At 38.1% G+C, this 17,500-nt stretch overlaps 1 protein-coding gene across 1 annotated transcript in view; it reads right to left on the reverse strand.

Annotated features, from left to right (window-relative positions):
- LOC130229898 (peripheral-type benzodiazepine receptor-associated protein 1) overlaps positions 1-17,500 on the reverse strand; it is a 262,006-nt gene that overhangs the window by 244,105 nt on the left and 401 nt on the right. Inside the window, exons 1-2 of the mRNA XM_056458919.1 lie at positions 17,291-17,500; positions 15,668-15,965 (exon numbers count right to left, since the gene is read on the reverse strand). The exon at positions 17,291-17,500 is cut by the window's right edge and continues 401 nt beyond it. Coding sequence (XP_056314894.1) covers positions 15,668-15,965; positions 17,291-17,500 — 508 coding nt within the window. The remainder of the gene's footprint in view (positions 1-15,667; positions 15,966-17,290) is intronic.

The raw sequence follows: 17,500 nt of genomic DNA on the forward strand, positions 1-17,500 counted from the left end.
GAGGAATATGATAAAATATTAATAATAAGCCATGCCATCTATTTCCATACACCACGTTTGATATTTGGTCTCTTTCTGAGATGCACCGAAATGAAAATTGTGGGCCGAGGCTCACACCTAGATGCATTTGGCCAAATATCAAAACCAAAATTGCTTGTAATAATTATTTATTATTTTATTAAAGCAATTCTGGAGAACTTTTAAATGCATAAATTATAATGAATTAAAAATGTATTGACAGTACTGACCAGTCGCGTCATATTAACAACACTGCCATGACAACACAGTAACACTATTGCAAGCCATTAAAAGAAATGGGTTTCACAGTGCAGCTCTTTCTGCATCCGATGTGAAAGCTTCTTCAGACTGTGCATTGATCACGGCTGAAGGGAAAAGCAGAGCATAGTTGCTGTTATTTTCTTTATTGTTTTATTTTTGTCTTTTGGACAAGACCAATGGATGAAAATGCATTGCTTCCCTAGTCTTTTTTTTTTTTTTTTGTCAATAATTTGACTGGTCAAGAATGAAAGTTTTTGCAGATTTAACATTACTGTCATTATACAAGTACAAGGCAACAAAATGCAGTTTAGGTCTAACCAGCAGTGCAATAGCAGCAATTGCAGGATACAGGTATAAGTTATAAAGTGCACTTAAAGAAAACTATGGGTAATATATACAGATGGATGTACTATGAACATAATATACAGATTGTATTAACCATAATAAGAGATTTATAAATATATTAGAGGTTGCTATTGCTAATCAGGTATATGCAAATAGATATTAACAATTTACAGGTTGTTATTTAATATAACCAGGAATTTCAAATAGCTATGTATTTCATTAAAGTACTAATGTATATGTGCAGTGTAGTGCAATGATTATATGCTATATATGTTTTGGTTGAAAAGTCTCTTCGTTCCTACATTGTTCACCATGCTACTTTGAATATTCGGTCTGAAAAAGCATGTAGGTATGGTTTAGTAATGAGTGTGATTACTGCACGTCACCGGTCAACCACTAAGCATACAGTAGTCACTTTAGGACGAAGCGCATTAGAGAGTGAGACCAGCAATCCTTGCATGCATGAAATATTGCACGTTGTGACAAGTTTTGCTAGCTACACAACTGAAAACATGCTAGATACAATACAGATTTTTATTGGGAGTAGTATTATTAGGCACTATACAGATTTTGTAACTAGCAAATGACATGATCTAGTGGGTTGTTTACTGTCATCTTTAATGTGTGTGTTCGTGATTTCGGACGGCAGTGGCTTTGGATGGCAGGGAAGGCACTATGTTTTCAAAGATATGCTAACAGATTGCATTTTGTCAGTGTGCAGTATTAAATAGTGCAATGGTTATGGGGGGGGGGGGGGGGGGGGTGTAAGTTATGCAAAGTATGTAAAAATGCAAAATGGAAATCTTAATCATAATCATGCAACATGCTGTAGATCTCATGTGACAACCATGGAGCATAATACGGTTCAAATGTTCATCTTTGTATATGACATTATATTCAACACGCCATTTTTCCCTAGACAGTAGACAGTGTGTTGTCGGTGTACAACACGAATAGAGCATTACTGCAGAAAATGATCTAATTATCCTGTAATGTGATTCAGTTTCGTGTCTCCAGACAGACAGACGTGCCATTAGCCGTTTCATATTAAATGATTATAAACTTCCAACTCATTAATACAGTCCATCCCTCACACAACACAAATACATATACACAAGACCCTAATGGATTTATTCATAGTTCATTCACATTCAGGGATTGTTTATGTTTACTGCAAGAAACACTTTTTATTTCCTAGAAAAGAGGCCAGTAGAATCCTCTCAGCATTCAGTGTGGATGGCAGTACATAGCATATAAGTGTTATATTTATATCAAGCGTCTGTCATGTTTTGTATTGATGCAATTTTTGCAAGTTTATTACAAGAATAGCTGCACTTAGGGTGCTTTCACACCTGCCTTATTTAGTTCGGTTGAATCGTGCTAGAGTTTGTTTTCCCTTTTGGTGCCGTTCGTTTAGGCAGGTGTGAATGCAGCAATCGTACTCGAGTGCGCACCAAAAGCTCCTTGAAGAGGTGGTCTCGGTGCGCTTTCAAACGAATGGTGGAGCGGTTCGTTTGTGGTGAGAACATGATCCGAGCCAAAACTGACCAAACCGCAAAAAGTACTGCGCCTTTTGGACTAATCCAGCTGCCGTTGGCTGATGCGCTGTGCATTATGGGATGTGGAGGAAAAATATTTGTTGACAGCGCTTTGCCAACAGAGAGAGAGGGAGAGGGAGAGAGGGAAAAACATTACCTGATTGATCAAAGGTAATATTTCCGCAAGATGACCATGTCGCAGTTTAGCTAAATTAATTCACGCCTCCTCCTGAAGTGACGCGTGATGCATTAAAACATTGTTTTCCAGCCACTGCCGTGCTTCATTCTCGAAATGTATAGTTTTCCTAAAGTGATGTATACCATGAGCAGGGATACAATCAGTCAGTGCAGTCGTAGCTCCATAGTAAAAAGTGACAATTTGTGTCTGCCGGTTTGTTTACGTGCGGAAGTTCCATTGGCATTTTCCTGCACGTCAATTCTGACCAATCGATAAGCAATTTAGGAAGTATGTTCAACAACATCTGGCCAATGAGAGATGTGGATTGTCACATGACTGCATTTTGGTTCTTTTCATCTGGTTCAGACCAAAGCCAGCAGTGTAGTGTGAAAACGGCCCAAAGACGGCAGAAAATGCTACAATGTATTATTTATTGCCCTTGGTCTGGACTAAATGAAGTGAACTACAGATGTGAAAGCACCCTTATTTGCAATTACATGGTTTCCGCTACATTCTCTCTTCCATGGTGGGGCGCTACGCCAAAATTGATGCCACCACAGCTTCATTACAGCTTCTCATTCAAAACATTCAGTCGTCTTTTTTAATAGCGAGTGATAATCGCACCAAAGCGCATTAAAAGGCAAGTGAATAATAACAGCGCGAACGTTTCCGTAACAGTGGTAGTGCTGTGCGTTATTTGTTTACCCTTTAAGGTTACGTGCTGACTGACTGACTGGCAGGTGTGTGATGCGTGAGGCCAGCAAACACAATGTATAGGCGCTTCACTTTACTTCAGGACGCATTAATTCCGCTCTGTAGGTCTATTGGAGACGTTCATAAATATTCCTAGCAAATCTAATAAATGTTGTAGACATACTCGGTACATAAACGCACAATCACACTTCAGCAGTGTTTATTTAAGAGCGCACTAGAAGATCTGCGCTTGAGCAACGTATATTTGAGGGAGCGTGTAAATAGTTTTGTGCACAAGCAGAGGAAATCGGCGCGCAAACAATGAGATCCGCATGCTCGTAGGCTATTACATAAATGCGAATGCGAATGCGATCTTGTAAAACTGCGCTCACGATATCTGTCACTGAAATAACGCCACAGGTAGTTCGTCGATCTGTGTAAAAAAGGCCTGCCGCCACAGCTGGAAAAAATCCTGGAGGAAACACTGAATTAGGTGTAAAACTTTGTGAGTCAGAGGAAACGATATGTAAATCAGGGATCATTTAGGAGGCTTGGTTTCAATTTGTGAGCTGTAGGCCTTTGTTTGTGTAATTAGTAAAGGATGTGCACGGCGAACCCTGATACATTTAAGTGGGTTAGCTGTTTGTCCAAGCTCAGTAGAAGTGATCTCAGCATTCAGTGTGTTATATTTATATTAACATTATATTTATATTAATCCTTCTGTACTGACTCCCCTTTCGTTATGTTATTGGCTGTTTTGCCCCATTGACTTCCCTTATAATCACATTTTTTGATTGCAAAGCCATGACAGCATATAATCATGCATTCTTGATTGTTGGTGTTTTTTACCTGTTGGAAAGAGGTACAACTTTTAATTATAACTGTTGATCATCAGCTGGCAGCATTAACTCTTTAGATAGGACTGTGCACAAAATGTTTCTGGCTTTTCCATAGAGTTGAGTGGAGTAAAACAGCAGATTATAGTGCGTGTACAGAAATACACTTACTGTGTTTACTGTGTTATGAGAGCTGAGCTGCTTATTTGTTAGTTTCTCAAACACATCAAGGTAAGTGTGCAAAGGTCTCTCTCACACACGCCCACACACACACACTATACTCCATACAATAATATAATGTTTATCCAGAAACAAAGTTTTCTTGCACTGCAACTGATGATCAACAGTAAAAATTATTAAATGTACCTCTTCCCAACAGGGAAATCAGCAACAATCATGAATGCATGATTATGTCATGGCTTTGCAAACAAAAGTCATTATAATGGAAGTCAATGGGGCAAAAACAGCCCCCAACATAACCAAAGGGCAGTCAATTTGCCCAGGGTGTATTGATGAATATTTTTTGTTTTAAAGCACTTTCCCAAAATATGTCTCAAAATAAGATTTGTCAGCAAAAATCATCCCATTTGCTGAAACAGAGAAAGTTGAGGCCAAATTAAGACTCAAAACCACCCCAGAGTGGATGAAAACATCCGCAAAAGCACACAAAGGTTTAGAACAGTTACTTTGTATGAGCAACTCCATGCAAATGTCAACCTTGTCATGAAAATAATAGTTAAACAGTTCTATTAATAATAGAAAAGTTTTCACCAAAATGGCAAAACTATTTCTAAGTTGTTTGTGTAGGCTTGTATTTGACAGTACTGTAAAAATTAGAGGTGTGAACTTACATTGGTCTCACGGTTCGGTTACAATTATCATGCCATCGATTCGATTCAATTCGATATCTCAGTGCATTGACGATGCTTTCCATACACAGTTTTATATTTTCTTCACAGCACAACTATTCTTGTATTAAAATGTATAAATATATTTATATTCTATTTGTAATACAATTTTGTCCTTTAATACAAACAGTCAGATATACGAACTGTACCTTTAAAAACTGAAGTACATGCACAGAACAACACGAGCATTTATAGTAAATAAACAAATATAAATATCCTGCTCGCTTTCTGAGCCTTGCGAGTTCGATCTTTCACCACTTTGATTGGTCACGCGCTCAACAGAAAGGGCTGTGATTGGCTCTAACGCTCTGCCGCTGTTCACCGATGATAAACACTGATAAATAGTAGCGGCGATCACAGCTGATCCATGATAGACGCGGTGGAGAAAACTCTGCAGACACGCGCTCGTGTCTGTATTCAGAAGTATCAGTTTAACAGCCGAGAGAAGAGGCAAAGTCACGCCAGCAGGTCAAATGGGCCACAGTGAAAGAGAAATGGAGTTTACTTTCATTTTCTCAATCGCAGTGAAATAGGGGCTTCTGCTGTAAGTGTCAGTGAAAAAGACTGTCCAGCAAACACACACGCAGTCAAATTGTGCAGTTTCTGCGTTTTTAAGTAGTTGGAGTGTTGTAAATACTTGCGCTCGCCTCCCTCACCATAGTAAGCTACGGCGACACATGAGATAAATGACGTCAGTACATAATAACTGGTTATGATTATTACTGAACCGATACCAAATTGTCCGCGTCTGCATCGTGGTGCACAAAAGAAACAATTAATTTTGACACGCCTAGAAAAAAAAATCTAAAACGTCTCTGCCAGTGTTTTCAAACTATTATATTTGTGCCAATTTCACATCTCACATCCATAACGGAGAGGTGTCACATTCATAAGCAAGCTTTTTTCCTCATAAATGCAACAATGTCAAATAAAATAAAATCAATCATGTTTTTTTCTATAGGGAGCAACTCTTCTCCTTTTGATTAGCATCATTTCTTTTGGGTTGTGCAGTTTAATTCACAGAATTTCTACAAAGGTTAGGTTAGGTTACTTTATTTATACCCAAAGGTAGATTTGGTTTGCAGTCAAGAGTCCTCATCTCACTATTATTATTATTATTATTATTATTATTATTATTATTTTATTTCTTTTTTATCTCCTTTCCTTTTTAATTTTTGTCCCTCTTCTTTTGTTATCTGTATTGATTTGTACTCTCATATGTGTATATGCTCTACATGTAATGTACATATGCAGATATTTGACTGGACTTGTGAATATGTGCAGGTATAGATTTCTCATGGAGGAATATGATTAAGTATCTGTACAGTTGTGGACGTGTATGTGCATATGTATTTACATGTCAAATATGTGTACTTATTTTTATTTGCTGGGTTTATTTGGGGTTTGTTCTTTAAAATGTGAAAAACTCTAAATAAAATATAAAAAAAAAAGTTTTAAAGAGTCCTCATCTCACAACAGTGCCACACAAAGGAACTCGCAGAGTAACAACAACAAATAAACATTAGGACATAAAACATAAAAACACATGAAGTCTGAATTATTAAAAACAAATGGTTAAAAAACAAAACAAAACACAAGCACTAGTCCCATGCCAAACTCTCACTGCTGGTCGCTGCGTGCGCATGCGCCCTCAAAATGTGTTACACTACGTGTGTTACACAAGATACACTTGCAGGCTTTTTTTGGTCACATATATAACGCGTGTTTATTTCTCGTAATTAAACTATAAAATATGTTTACAGATTGATATTTTCCTGGTCCCATAACTCTGTGCTTACTTATTTTGGATTAAATAAACTGATATTTCATTTCAATATAATGTTAACATTTACTTTGTGAGTTTATGTTTTGAGTTTATACTGCAAATGTCACATCCATAACGCTGGAATTGCTTGTATATTGTGTGCATTGCATCTATTGTGTGTGTGTTCTTGTGTGTATTGCCTTTTCTTGTTTAATCGCTGAATGCCTCTTCAATTATAAGTCACTTCTGACAAAAGCATCTGCTAATGACTAAATGCAAATGTAAAGCTATCTATAAGTTCACTACACATGATCTGCTTTCCTCATTTTAAGCCAACATGTCAAATTCCCAGACTTTTTCCTGACTTTTCACTGACTGAAAGTAGGTGTTGGCGATATGACCTAAAATTAATATCACGATATTTTTCATCTTTTGAACTGTGATGGTATAATATCATGGTATTACTTTCAATAGCAAAATAATATACATCTCAAGGAAGAACGGACAAAAGAAAGTCTCACTTCTATCACTCTTAAAAGTTTTGGTGTGGGTCATTGTAAATGCTCAGTCTCGTTATGAGCTGATCTTCATTTCTCTGTGTTGGTGGAATAAAGCAGGGGAGTCAGCCGCACCAATTTATGAGCAGACAGAGCAGGATTCTCATGATGACCACCGGCGCAATACCGCTCTTTGTTATGAGCTGTAGTTTCAGTGTAAACTTAGTAAAGGTGAGTTTCTTTGGCGATGATGTCTACAGTATTAGACTTTATATTTAGCGGACATTTGCGCTGAACACGCGGTGAATGCAACGCATCGAGATTCGGGCACCTTCTCCGAAAACACTCGATTGATCTCAGCTGGCGGATCAACATTTACCTCATGTCATGATCGCTGTCATCTGCGCCATTATTATTATTAGAACTTTAGGTGAGGTTTGCAAACCTGTGCACTTTTCACTCTTCAGCCGTTTGCATTTCCTGCAGTAACAAAAGCTCCCTGTTATCTGACAGCGGGAAGCGTTGAGTGACTGACAGCTAATATGAACCAATACAGCAGCAGCGTAGAGCGATTCAGCAAGTTTTTAGAGAAAATCTAATCAGATTGCACTACAACCATTATATTCAGACACACAAATGCTCCCAAATATATTATGAGGGCGCATAGATTACATTTCGGGCACTCATGCGACCAAAATGGTTGCAATTTCGAGCCCTGTAGTATAAGGACATGTATTCAGACCACAACTGAACGTTTGAAGAAAATTTAATGCCTTATTATTTGGAATTAGCTATTATTGATGTAAATGCAGCCGTTCAAGGCACATAATTGATTTATTACGGTATTGACGGTATTAGAAAATCCATGTCATGGCACAATGTTACACCGGTGATGACTATGACACCGGTGTACCGCCCACCCCTAGACTGAAAGTCTAAATTTCCATGAACAGCATTAAAATGGTTTTAGCTTGAATGTAATTTTGCATGACTTTAATAGCCACTAAACGAACAACAAATGATAATTTACCACAGATTTGTACTGTTTTTGTGACTGTAACACACTCCCTCTTTCCTATTTGATAACTCAATGGTAGCTTTACAAGCATTATATTTAGCTTTTTAATCATCTGCTTTTTAACAGACAGTTTTGGAAGTGAAATTACATTTTTGATAAAGGTAAACTAACATTTAAAGCGACAAACAAAAATCCCAGATATTTGATGACTTAATATAAACATTTGCTAATATTCAGTGTCTGGAATAGAACTTTAAAAAAACTCCATGATACTCCCCGTGGATGTGCTTTATAATATTATATTCAGCAGTGTCAAACACTTTAACCATCTGACTAGGGAAACCCATGATGACAAAGCGTAAAAACAAAAGCTATTAAAAGCAAGACCTTTCCTGACCTCGGTTTTCAAGTAGATATATGAGCTACAGCTGGTTAACACCCGTGAAGTCAAGGCAATTTGCTTCCAGGTCACAGAGGTCACGGTTAACATGCATTTGCACCTGAAGAGCTCAAAACCCGCAATCCCTCAGTGCGCTTCATTTCTTCTTTCACCACTAAACACACGATGCCTACATATATTTAAGTAGAGCATTTATTTACACATCTGCTGCATTTTGCCTCTATTTCAGTTCATTTTAACACATGCAGTTGGAGTCAAATGTTTCCCAAATGGTGTTTTAACAGATTCAGGAATTTTTCACCGTATTTCCTATAATATTTTTTCCTCTGGAGAAAGTCTTATTTGTTTTATTTTGGCTAGAATAAAAGCACTTTTTAATTTTTTTACTATTTTAAGGTCAATATTATTAGCCCCCTTAAGCTATATTTGTTTTGGATTGTCTCCAGAACAAACCACTGTTATACAATGACTTGCATAATTACCCTAACTTTACCCTAATTACCCTAGTTAAACCTTTAAATGTCACTTTAAGCTGAATACTAGTGTCTTGAAGAATATCTAGTCTAATATTATTTACTATCATCATGGCAAAGATAAAAGAAATCAGTTATTAGAGATGAGTTATTAAAACTATTATGTTTAGAAATGTGTTGAAAAATCTAAGGCTAATAAATCAGGAGGGGTAATAATTCTGATTTTACTGTAAACCTGGAGCACAAAACCAGTCTAATGCTGCATGGGTATACTTTTAGAAATAGCCAAGAATATATTGTATGGGTCAAAATGACAGTGTTTTATTAAAATGATTTGAATATTAAGTAAAGGATCGTGTTCCATTAAGATATTTAGTAAATTTCCTACATTAACTCCACCGTTGATTAGTAATATGCATTACTAAGCACTGCACCTAGACAGCTTTAAAAGGTCATTTTCTATATATTTAGATTTCTTTTTTTGTTTTTTCATACTTATTTTTTTAGGGTTTTCACCTTCGATGTACAGGACAGTAAAGAGGATTGACAGGAAAGCGTGGGGAGCAGAGAGCGGGGAAGGATCAGCATAGGGCGACGAGGCAGGAATCGAACTTGGGTCGCCGTGAGCACCGGAGTGCATGTGTCGACGCATTAACGACTACACCACTGACGCTGACTTTAGATTTCTTTTTAAGCCCCAGAGTCTAGAAGTTGCATCTCGATCACTTGTCTAATTGACCCAATTTTAAAAATGAACTGACGCTAGTTCAGTGGTCTGGTCACGTAAGAGAAAAAAACATTTGAATTAGGCAGGAAAAAAAAATTGTCAAAATAAAAACATGAGGGCGGCACGGTGGCTTAGTGGTTAGCACTGTGGCCTCACAGCAAGAAGGTCACTGGTTCGAGTCCCGGCTGGGTCAGCTAGCATTTCTCTGTGGAGTTTGCATGTTCTCCCCATGCTGGCATGGGTTTCCTCTGGGTGATCCAGTTTCCCCCACAGTCCAAACACATGCACTATAGGGGAATTGGATGAACTAAATTGGCCGTAGTGTATGAATGTGTGTGTGAATGAGTGGGTATGCGTGTTTACAGCCACGCGAGTTGTGGCTGGAAGGGCATCCGTTGTGTAAAACTTATGCTGGAATAGTTGGCGGTTCATTCTGCTGTGGCGACCCCTGATGAATAAGGGACTAAGCCGAAGGAAAATGGTCCAATGTGCACGTGTTTTATACATACAATGAGAACACTCATGACCTACTATCTTTTTACTCGGAAACTCACATTATTTGTATGCTTTTAAATGTTTCCAGAAGTCTGAAAGAAATGTTGCCTTGGCAAATATTAAGTTTAACAAACGTGAAATAAAGTAGAGATAAACATAGAAGTTAAACATAAATTAACTAAGTTTTTATTTTCTATTGAAAATGACAAATACAAAAAAAAAACATTATTTTTAAATAATAACAAAATTACAACAATTAAAATGAATACTGAAAATATAAACATTGTTAAAAAACATTATAAAGTTAGAGTTAAATAAAATATTTAATTCAATAAATACTCCAAAATATACTTATTAATACCATTCAATACTAAACAAACCCTATAATACCATTATATAATTAATACATTGAGCTGAATCATAGTTTTGCAGCTTGTGGGTGAAGTGATCAAGCAAACCACATCAAAACCTCAATTAAACACAATCAGATCCAGAAAGAACACAAGCTCATAATCCACAGCTTTAACGTCATGAGAGCCATTGCAAAGCACACAAACACAATGCACAAAAGCTCAACATTAAGCCTCAAACTATTTCACGGCAGTAAAAATCATCATTTTTAGGGACAGAACGATCAAAACATTGAGACGGGTTCAGTGGGGAGACGCTTTTCTCTGGGTTTGTTCTATACTTCTGCATTATTCATATCTCATTTCAGTTTCAGCACAGCAGGGGGTCTGTTTGTCTCTTATTCATTCACTCTCTCCTTACGGTTCACATTACACAATAAAACTAGAGGTTTACATTTTCTGAACATTAAAGGGGGTTTACCACTTTATACGAGATGTAAAATAAGTCTCTGATGTCTCTAGAGCAGTGTTTCCCAACCCTGTTCCTGGAGGCACACCAACAGTACATATTTTGGATATATGACCCATTAACTTCAGGTGTTGGAGTCTCTTCTGATGTTATGATAAGATGATTCAGGTATGTTTGATTAGGGGGAGGTTGAAAATTTGGACTGTTGGTGTGCCTTCAGGAACAGGGTTGGGAAACACTGCTCTAGATGTGTGTGTGTGTGTGTGTGTGTGTGTTTCAGCTCAAAATACCACTCAAATAATGTTATAGCTCTTTGAAACTGACGCTTTTAGGCTTTGATTAAATAGTGCCATTTCGGTGACTGTCGCTTTAAATTCAAATGAGATTGTGCTCTTTTCAAAAAAGGGCGGGGCTACATACACCTACGCATTAGCATAGCAGCAGATTTAAAACAGGACTAATGTTAAAACTCTAACGGCAGACGGCTGCTTCTCACTCAGTGCTGTTGAGGGATAGATGGTCATTAGTGGGCGGGGCTTTCCTCCTCTGATGACACGTACAAAGGGAGAATGTCAATCAAAGTGTTTCTGCAGACTGATTTTATCAAGTGTGATTGTTACGTTCGCTTGCAGAACGTATATTGGATATGTGTGTGCGTTTGTTTTTGTATGTGGGTGTGTCGTTTCATGCGTGTGTTACAGGAACGAACGGCATTGGAGGATCCACATTTCGTGCTGATGACGTTGGCCGCTGACGCTGGGTTTGCGCCACCAATCGCTGGTCAGCGTAGCGTTTTAAAGCCGAGCCCAAACTGCAATGGCGACCTCTCTCTCTATCTCTTTCCATCTCTCGCTCTTACTCTTTCTGAGGGTCTCTGTGAGGACAGTCTCTCTTGCGAGGGCTAGTCTGAGAGAATGTGTTTTGCTTGTGTTTAATTCTCTTGTCTAAAGTTTTGAGATCTGAAAGTGCAGTGTGTTTGCTTGTGAACTTGTCCAGTTAACTGATGTATTTGAGTGATACCTCAGAGAGGTTGTAGGAGTGAGTAAGTGGCGTGATATACATACACAACACCGAGATTCATCTGTGTATTAGTTCATTAGGTTCAGGAGAATGTGCTGCTTTGTGTATTTTTGTTTTTAATTAGAGAGTAGTTTAGTTAAGATGTTTGGTACGTTGAAGATGTTTCTTTTCATGCTTTCCTTTTCATATTTAGTTTAGTTGGTTGAAAACAGTTACTGAGTTTTGTTATATTTATTTCTTTGATTTAAGCACATCTAACTACTTCCTCTCCACCCCCCAGGTAATTCATCATTTATTTATTGTAAATATTTTTCTTTCACTGTATAATATAGTTTCACTGGAAGTATGGGCAATGAAAAATTGCAGTGATATTTGGTTCTTCAGTCGTTTCTTTCTCCCTCCATTCATGTCAAATACCCTTAGTTTATATATTTATATATTAACATCCAAAAGGACAATAGACTTAATTGATAAAAATAGACTTAATTTTTACCATTAAAGGCTGGCTATATTCACACACTCCTATTACACAACTGTTTAAACCCCTTAAAAAAGGTGAATTTTGCATAATAGGTCCCCTTTGATAGTGCAAGCATGAGCAAAATATGATATAAGAAGCAAGTCCCAAACATGTAGTTTTTTCCGTCATGCATACAACCCATCCATCTACTCTGAGAGAGCAGAGGAAACATTAAAGACCATAAAAAAGTAGCATTAAAGAGACTGTTAAGGAAGGTTTTCTGACCGAGTGCATTCAACGCCTCAATCGATCACGTCTGACGAAGCTTAAAGACTGAGCAGCTCTGGAGAAATGAGCCATTGTGCACGGATTCAATGCCAGATTCGGCAAACACAGACCAAACTGCATCAAAACGTGAAACTAGAAAAAGAAAATTCTGTCTGAGGGAAAAGTGAATGCGAGTTGGGGATGAACCATTTAACCTGCCACAGGAGCTGCTCGTACAGTTCGACTCAGCTGTCATCCAATCCATCCTCTGCACTTCAATCACCGTCTGGTTCGGCTCAGCTGCCAAAACTGACCTCCGTAGACTACAGCGAATAGTCCGGACTGCTGAACGAATCACTGGCACAACCCTTCCTACACTTCAAGAACTGTACTCTTCCAGAGTGAGTAAAAGGGCTCGCAAAATCACTCTGGACGCCTCACACCCAGCACACTACCTGTTCCAACTGTTACCGTCTGGTCGGCGCTTCAGAGCACCAAGCACAAAAACAGCCAGACACAGGAAAAGTTTCTTTCCTCAGGCTGTCTACCTTATGAACAGTTAAATATTCCCCTACTGTGCAATAAACATGTGCAATACTTTCTCATTCACACTTGTACACAGCACCTTATATCAATATACAATGCAATACTGTCTACATTCGCATTTGTACACAGCACCTTATAACCTGTATATTTATAACAATCTGTACATACAACTCAACATCCAGGTTTCTTGACTAACTGCATCTTTGATTAATGTTTATCGTATTTCTTTTTTCCATATTTATTTTGTGTTGTCACTTGTCACTTTATGTACACTGGAAGCTTCTGTAGCCAAAACAAATTCCTTGTGTGTGTGAAGCACATTTGGAAATAAAAATGATTCTGAACCAAAATGGAAGATCTGATAAACCAATATAAATGCACACAAACTGGAAATTCTAAATAATTTGGGAAAAAAAGGAGGATTTTGCAAGTAACGGTTCTCGTTCATTTCACTAAAGGTTTATAATTTTGAGATGTCGTTTATTGTTGTATTTTTTATGTGCCTCTTTTCTTTTGTAAGAGAGACCTTGAATTCAACATTGAGACTTTTTTTTGTTAAATTGTTTGGTTAAAAAATTATTTAATTACACAGTGGCCAACAGTTTTGTTCCTCTGTTTATAATTTTAAGTGACAGATTTATTTTTTCCGCCACACTTTTCCTACGGTGTTGACAGAAAAATTTCACGTTTGTATTTTACATTAAAATAACAAATAGGCAATGTTGTACATTCATTCAGTTTTATTTATTTTATTTTTGCAACACATTTTCCATGTTGACAGATAAATATTGAAAGTATCTTGACAAGATGAATGAAAATAAATACAATCCTTGCACAACCCATCCCTCTCTTTTGGTAGTACCCAACATAAATGTGAGATTTCAAGAGTTCACACTTAGCTCACGATTTATACATAGCTTCTTTGGTGTGCTGTCCCAGGAGAGAGCCCTGAGCCCAAGAGATCCTCGAGCCCAGGGCTCCCTCCTTTCACAGGGCGAGCGGAGATTGAGCTCAGGTCGATCTAAAACTCCCACGCTGCTGAGGACAAGGTGAACTTCCTGAGAGTAAGACATTATAAAGAAGATTTAGGCTTATTTCATCTATAATATAGAGCACATTTGGATGGTGGGAGGAAACCGGGGAACCCGGGGGAAACCCACGCGGACACAGGGAGAACATGCAAACTCCGCACAGAAATACCAGATGGCCCTGTGAAGACCCAACGCCTTTGTTTTTCTTGCTGTGAGGCAACAGTGCTAGTCACTGGGCCACTGTGCCGCCCATTCTGGATAAAGGTGGAAGAAGGGGAGGAGTGGGGTTTCTTCTAGACGAAGATAGTTGTAGAGAGGAAATGAGGATATATATAGTGACTTGGGATCCTTTGATTGGAGGATCATGATTAGCTAATGTGAACCAGCTGGGTCAATCATGAGCACGTGCTCCTCTCGAAATTAGTTTCAAATTAAATTTCACTTTGGGAACGGTCGGGTTGGGTACGAAATTATTCTAAGTGGGCAGTGAGTGAACAAAGATTGAATATACAGCGGAAGAGGTCACGGGTGCAGAATAAAACCTGGCGGGAGCAGGACTAAAAAAAACAGCCCTGCACAGACCTCTTGGCTAATCAATCATTTTAATGATGATTACGTCTATTTAGTTAGCTAGCCATTTCAGGACATTCCACTGACCAACACAGATATATTTCAAGCTTTGATAATCCAACAAATCTCAAGCCAAAAGCATCATAAGTTTCCAAAAGCAACACAAATTTGCAAATGCAATTACAGGCAAGCAGAAAACACAAAACATCCTCAAACTGAGCAATGAACTATGACATTTTAAGAAACACCAATGCACAAGATGCAGTCTCTGAACAGGACATCATGGCAGAAAACAAAAAAACAGTGAGTGAACAAAGACTGAATATACAGCGGAAGAAGTCGGGTGCGGAATAAAACCTGGCGGGAGCGGGACTAAAAAAAACAGCCCTGCACAGACCTCTTGGTGGCCAGATGAGAATATTTTAAAAATATATTTTTTCCTCAACAAATTGAAACAACACTATGATCTATATTTAAAACCAATACCGCTAATCAATCATTTTAATGATGATTACATCTGTTTAGTTAGCTAGCCATTTCAGGACATTCCATTGACCAACACAGATATATTTCAAGCTTTGATAATCCAACAAATCTCAAGCCAAAAGCATCATGAGTTTCCAATAGCAACACAAATTTGCAAACACAATCACAGGCAAGCAGAAAACGCAAAACATCCTCAAACTGAGCAATGAACTATGACATTTTAAGAAACACCAATGCACAAGATGCAGTCTCTGAACAGGACATCATGGCAGAAAACAAAAAAGCCACTGCTATATGAAAATAAAAACACTCTTACCTGCTCCTCCATATTGTCCTGTGAACATGGGGATGTGGAGCACTTCTGCGATTCCTCATCAGATGAAGCGAGCTCGGGTAAACCCTCCACATCTCCTCCAGACGCCTCTTCTTCAGCTGGAGTTTCAGAATCCTGCTGCTGCTTCTTTTTCTTCTTCATAGGTTGAGGAGATTCGCTTCTGGACGTCTGCGACAGCGAATGAGAACGAAATAAAGCAAGATTTCCTTCTTGCACTCCTCCTGTCACCTGTATACAACTCTTTGACCTCCGCCTGGATTGATCCACAACACACCCTTTGCTGGAAAAAAAAAAAGATTTGAAAAATTAAATATAGAAAAAAAAATGTAAGACATGAAAATAGAGTTAGATTTATAGTTAAAATGTAAATAAAATATATATAAAATAAAATTATATATAAATAATCTTTACATATATATATATATATATATATATCTATATATATATATAGAGAGAGAGAGAGAGAGAGAGAGATAAATATATAAAGCATTTTGAGCCATTCTTTCTCCAGAATAGTGGGTGGGTCATCAAGCAGTTGAAGGAAAATATGTTCCAACTCACTCCTCCAAAACAGCCTAAAGTGGCTCAATAATATTCAGATCTGGTGACTGTGCAGGCCATGGGAGATGTTCAACTCACTTTCATGTTCATTAAACCACTCTGTCACCAGTCTTGCTGTGTGTATTGGTGAATTATTATGCTGATAAACGACACCACCTTTGAGATACAATGTTTGAACCAATGACTGTAAAAAAAAAATGGACGATGCGACGGCACCATTGAACGCTCTGAAGGCAAAATGGCTCATGACGGGCACAAACGGTCGCAAAACACTGCTGAAATTGGAGCCTTTGCATGTGCAGAAGGGACTACTAGATGAAGCCAGAGGCGGAGCCGTGAAATTAGGCTTAAAACCGCTTGTACGTTTAAATCAACCAACTTGCTTTGAAATACAACATTTGAATATGTTTGCTAAAAAAGCCACATTGTACAACGCAGTGATATTATATAGTTTCTAAATACAATGCAATAACATTTTAACGTAAAAAAAATCCAACATAGGTGTTTTAAGGAGCAGAAATACAGCATATGGGCTCTTATATGCTGTTGTGTCATCACTCATATTGTAAGTCATATCTCTCCGGCCCCTCATTTGGGATGCTTTTCATGTACTGGCTAACCCCCATGACAAACTAATCGAATAGCCCTGCCCTAGACCATCATCAGGGGTTTGTAACAGATGATAATGCACCAATACACACAACAAGAGTGGTGAACATGAAAGTCAAGTGCATGGCCTGCACAGTATCCAAACCTAAACAGTATTGAGCCACTTTGGGGTGTTTTGGAGGTGCGAGTCAGGAAACGTTTTCCTCCACCAGCATCACGTTGTGACCTGAACAATTTTCTGAATGAAGAACAGCCCAAAATCCCTCTTGCCACTGAGCAGGACTTGTATCTGTCATGTTACTCTATTTGAATATATTATTATATCACTAGTTTAATTATATGAAGCTTTAAAAAACATATTTAATTACATTATTATTTAACTATTGTATACATTTAGATTCAAAATCTATATTTAATAGTAAACACACAACGTACTCTTTGCGCTCCTCTTTCCCCTGCAGTGACGGTCGACTGTGTGCTTCCAGTAGATGGCACAGGAAGTAGCTCTTCTCTAGATCCACTTCCTGCTGAAGCCGATGAAGGAAAGCGACCTGCTGACCATCCGCCTGTTCCAGCAGTGTTTTCAGCAGCTCCTCCAGTCTACGATACGCAGCTCCGTTCCCTTTACAGCCGGGACTGAGAGCC

This window comes from Danio aesculapii, chromosome 5, assembly GCF_903798145.1.
Source record: "Danio aesculapii chromosome 5, fDanAes4.1, whole genome shotgun sequence".
NCBI classification, from domain to species: domain Eukaryota; kingdom Metazoa; phylum Chordata; class Actinopteri; order Cypriniformes; family Danionidae; genus Danio; species Danio aesculapii.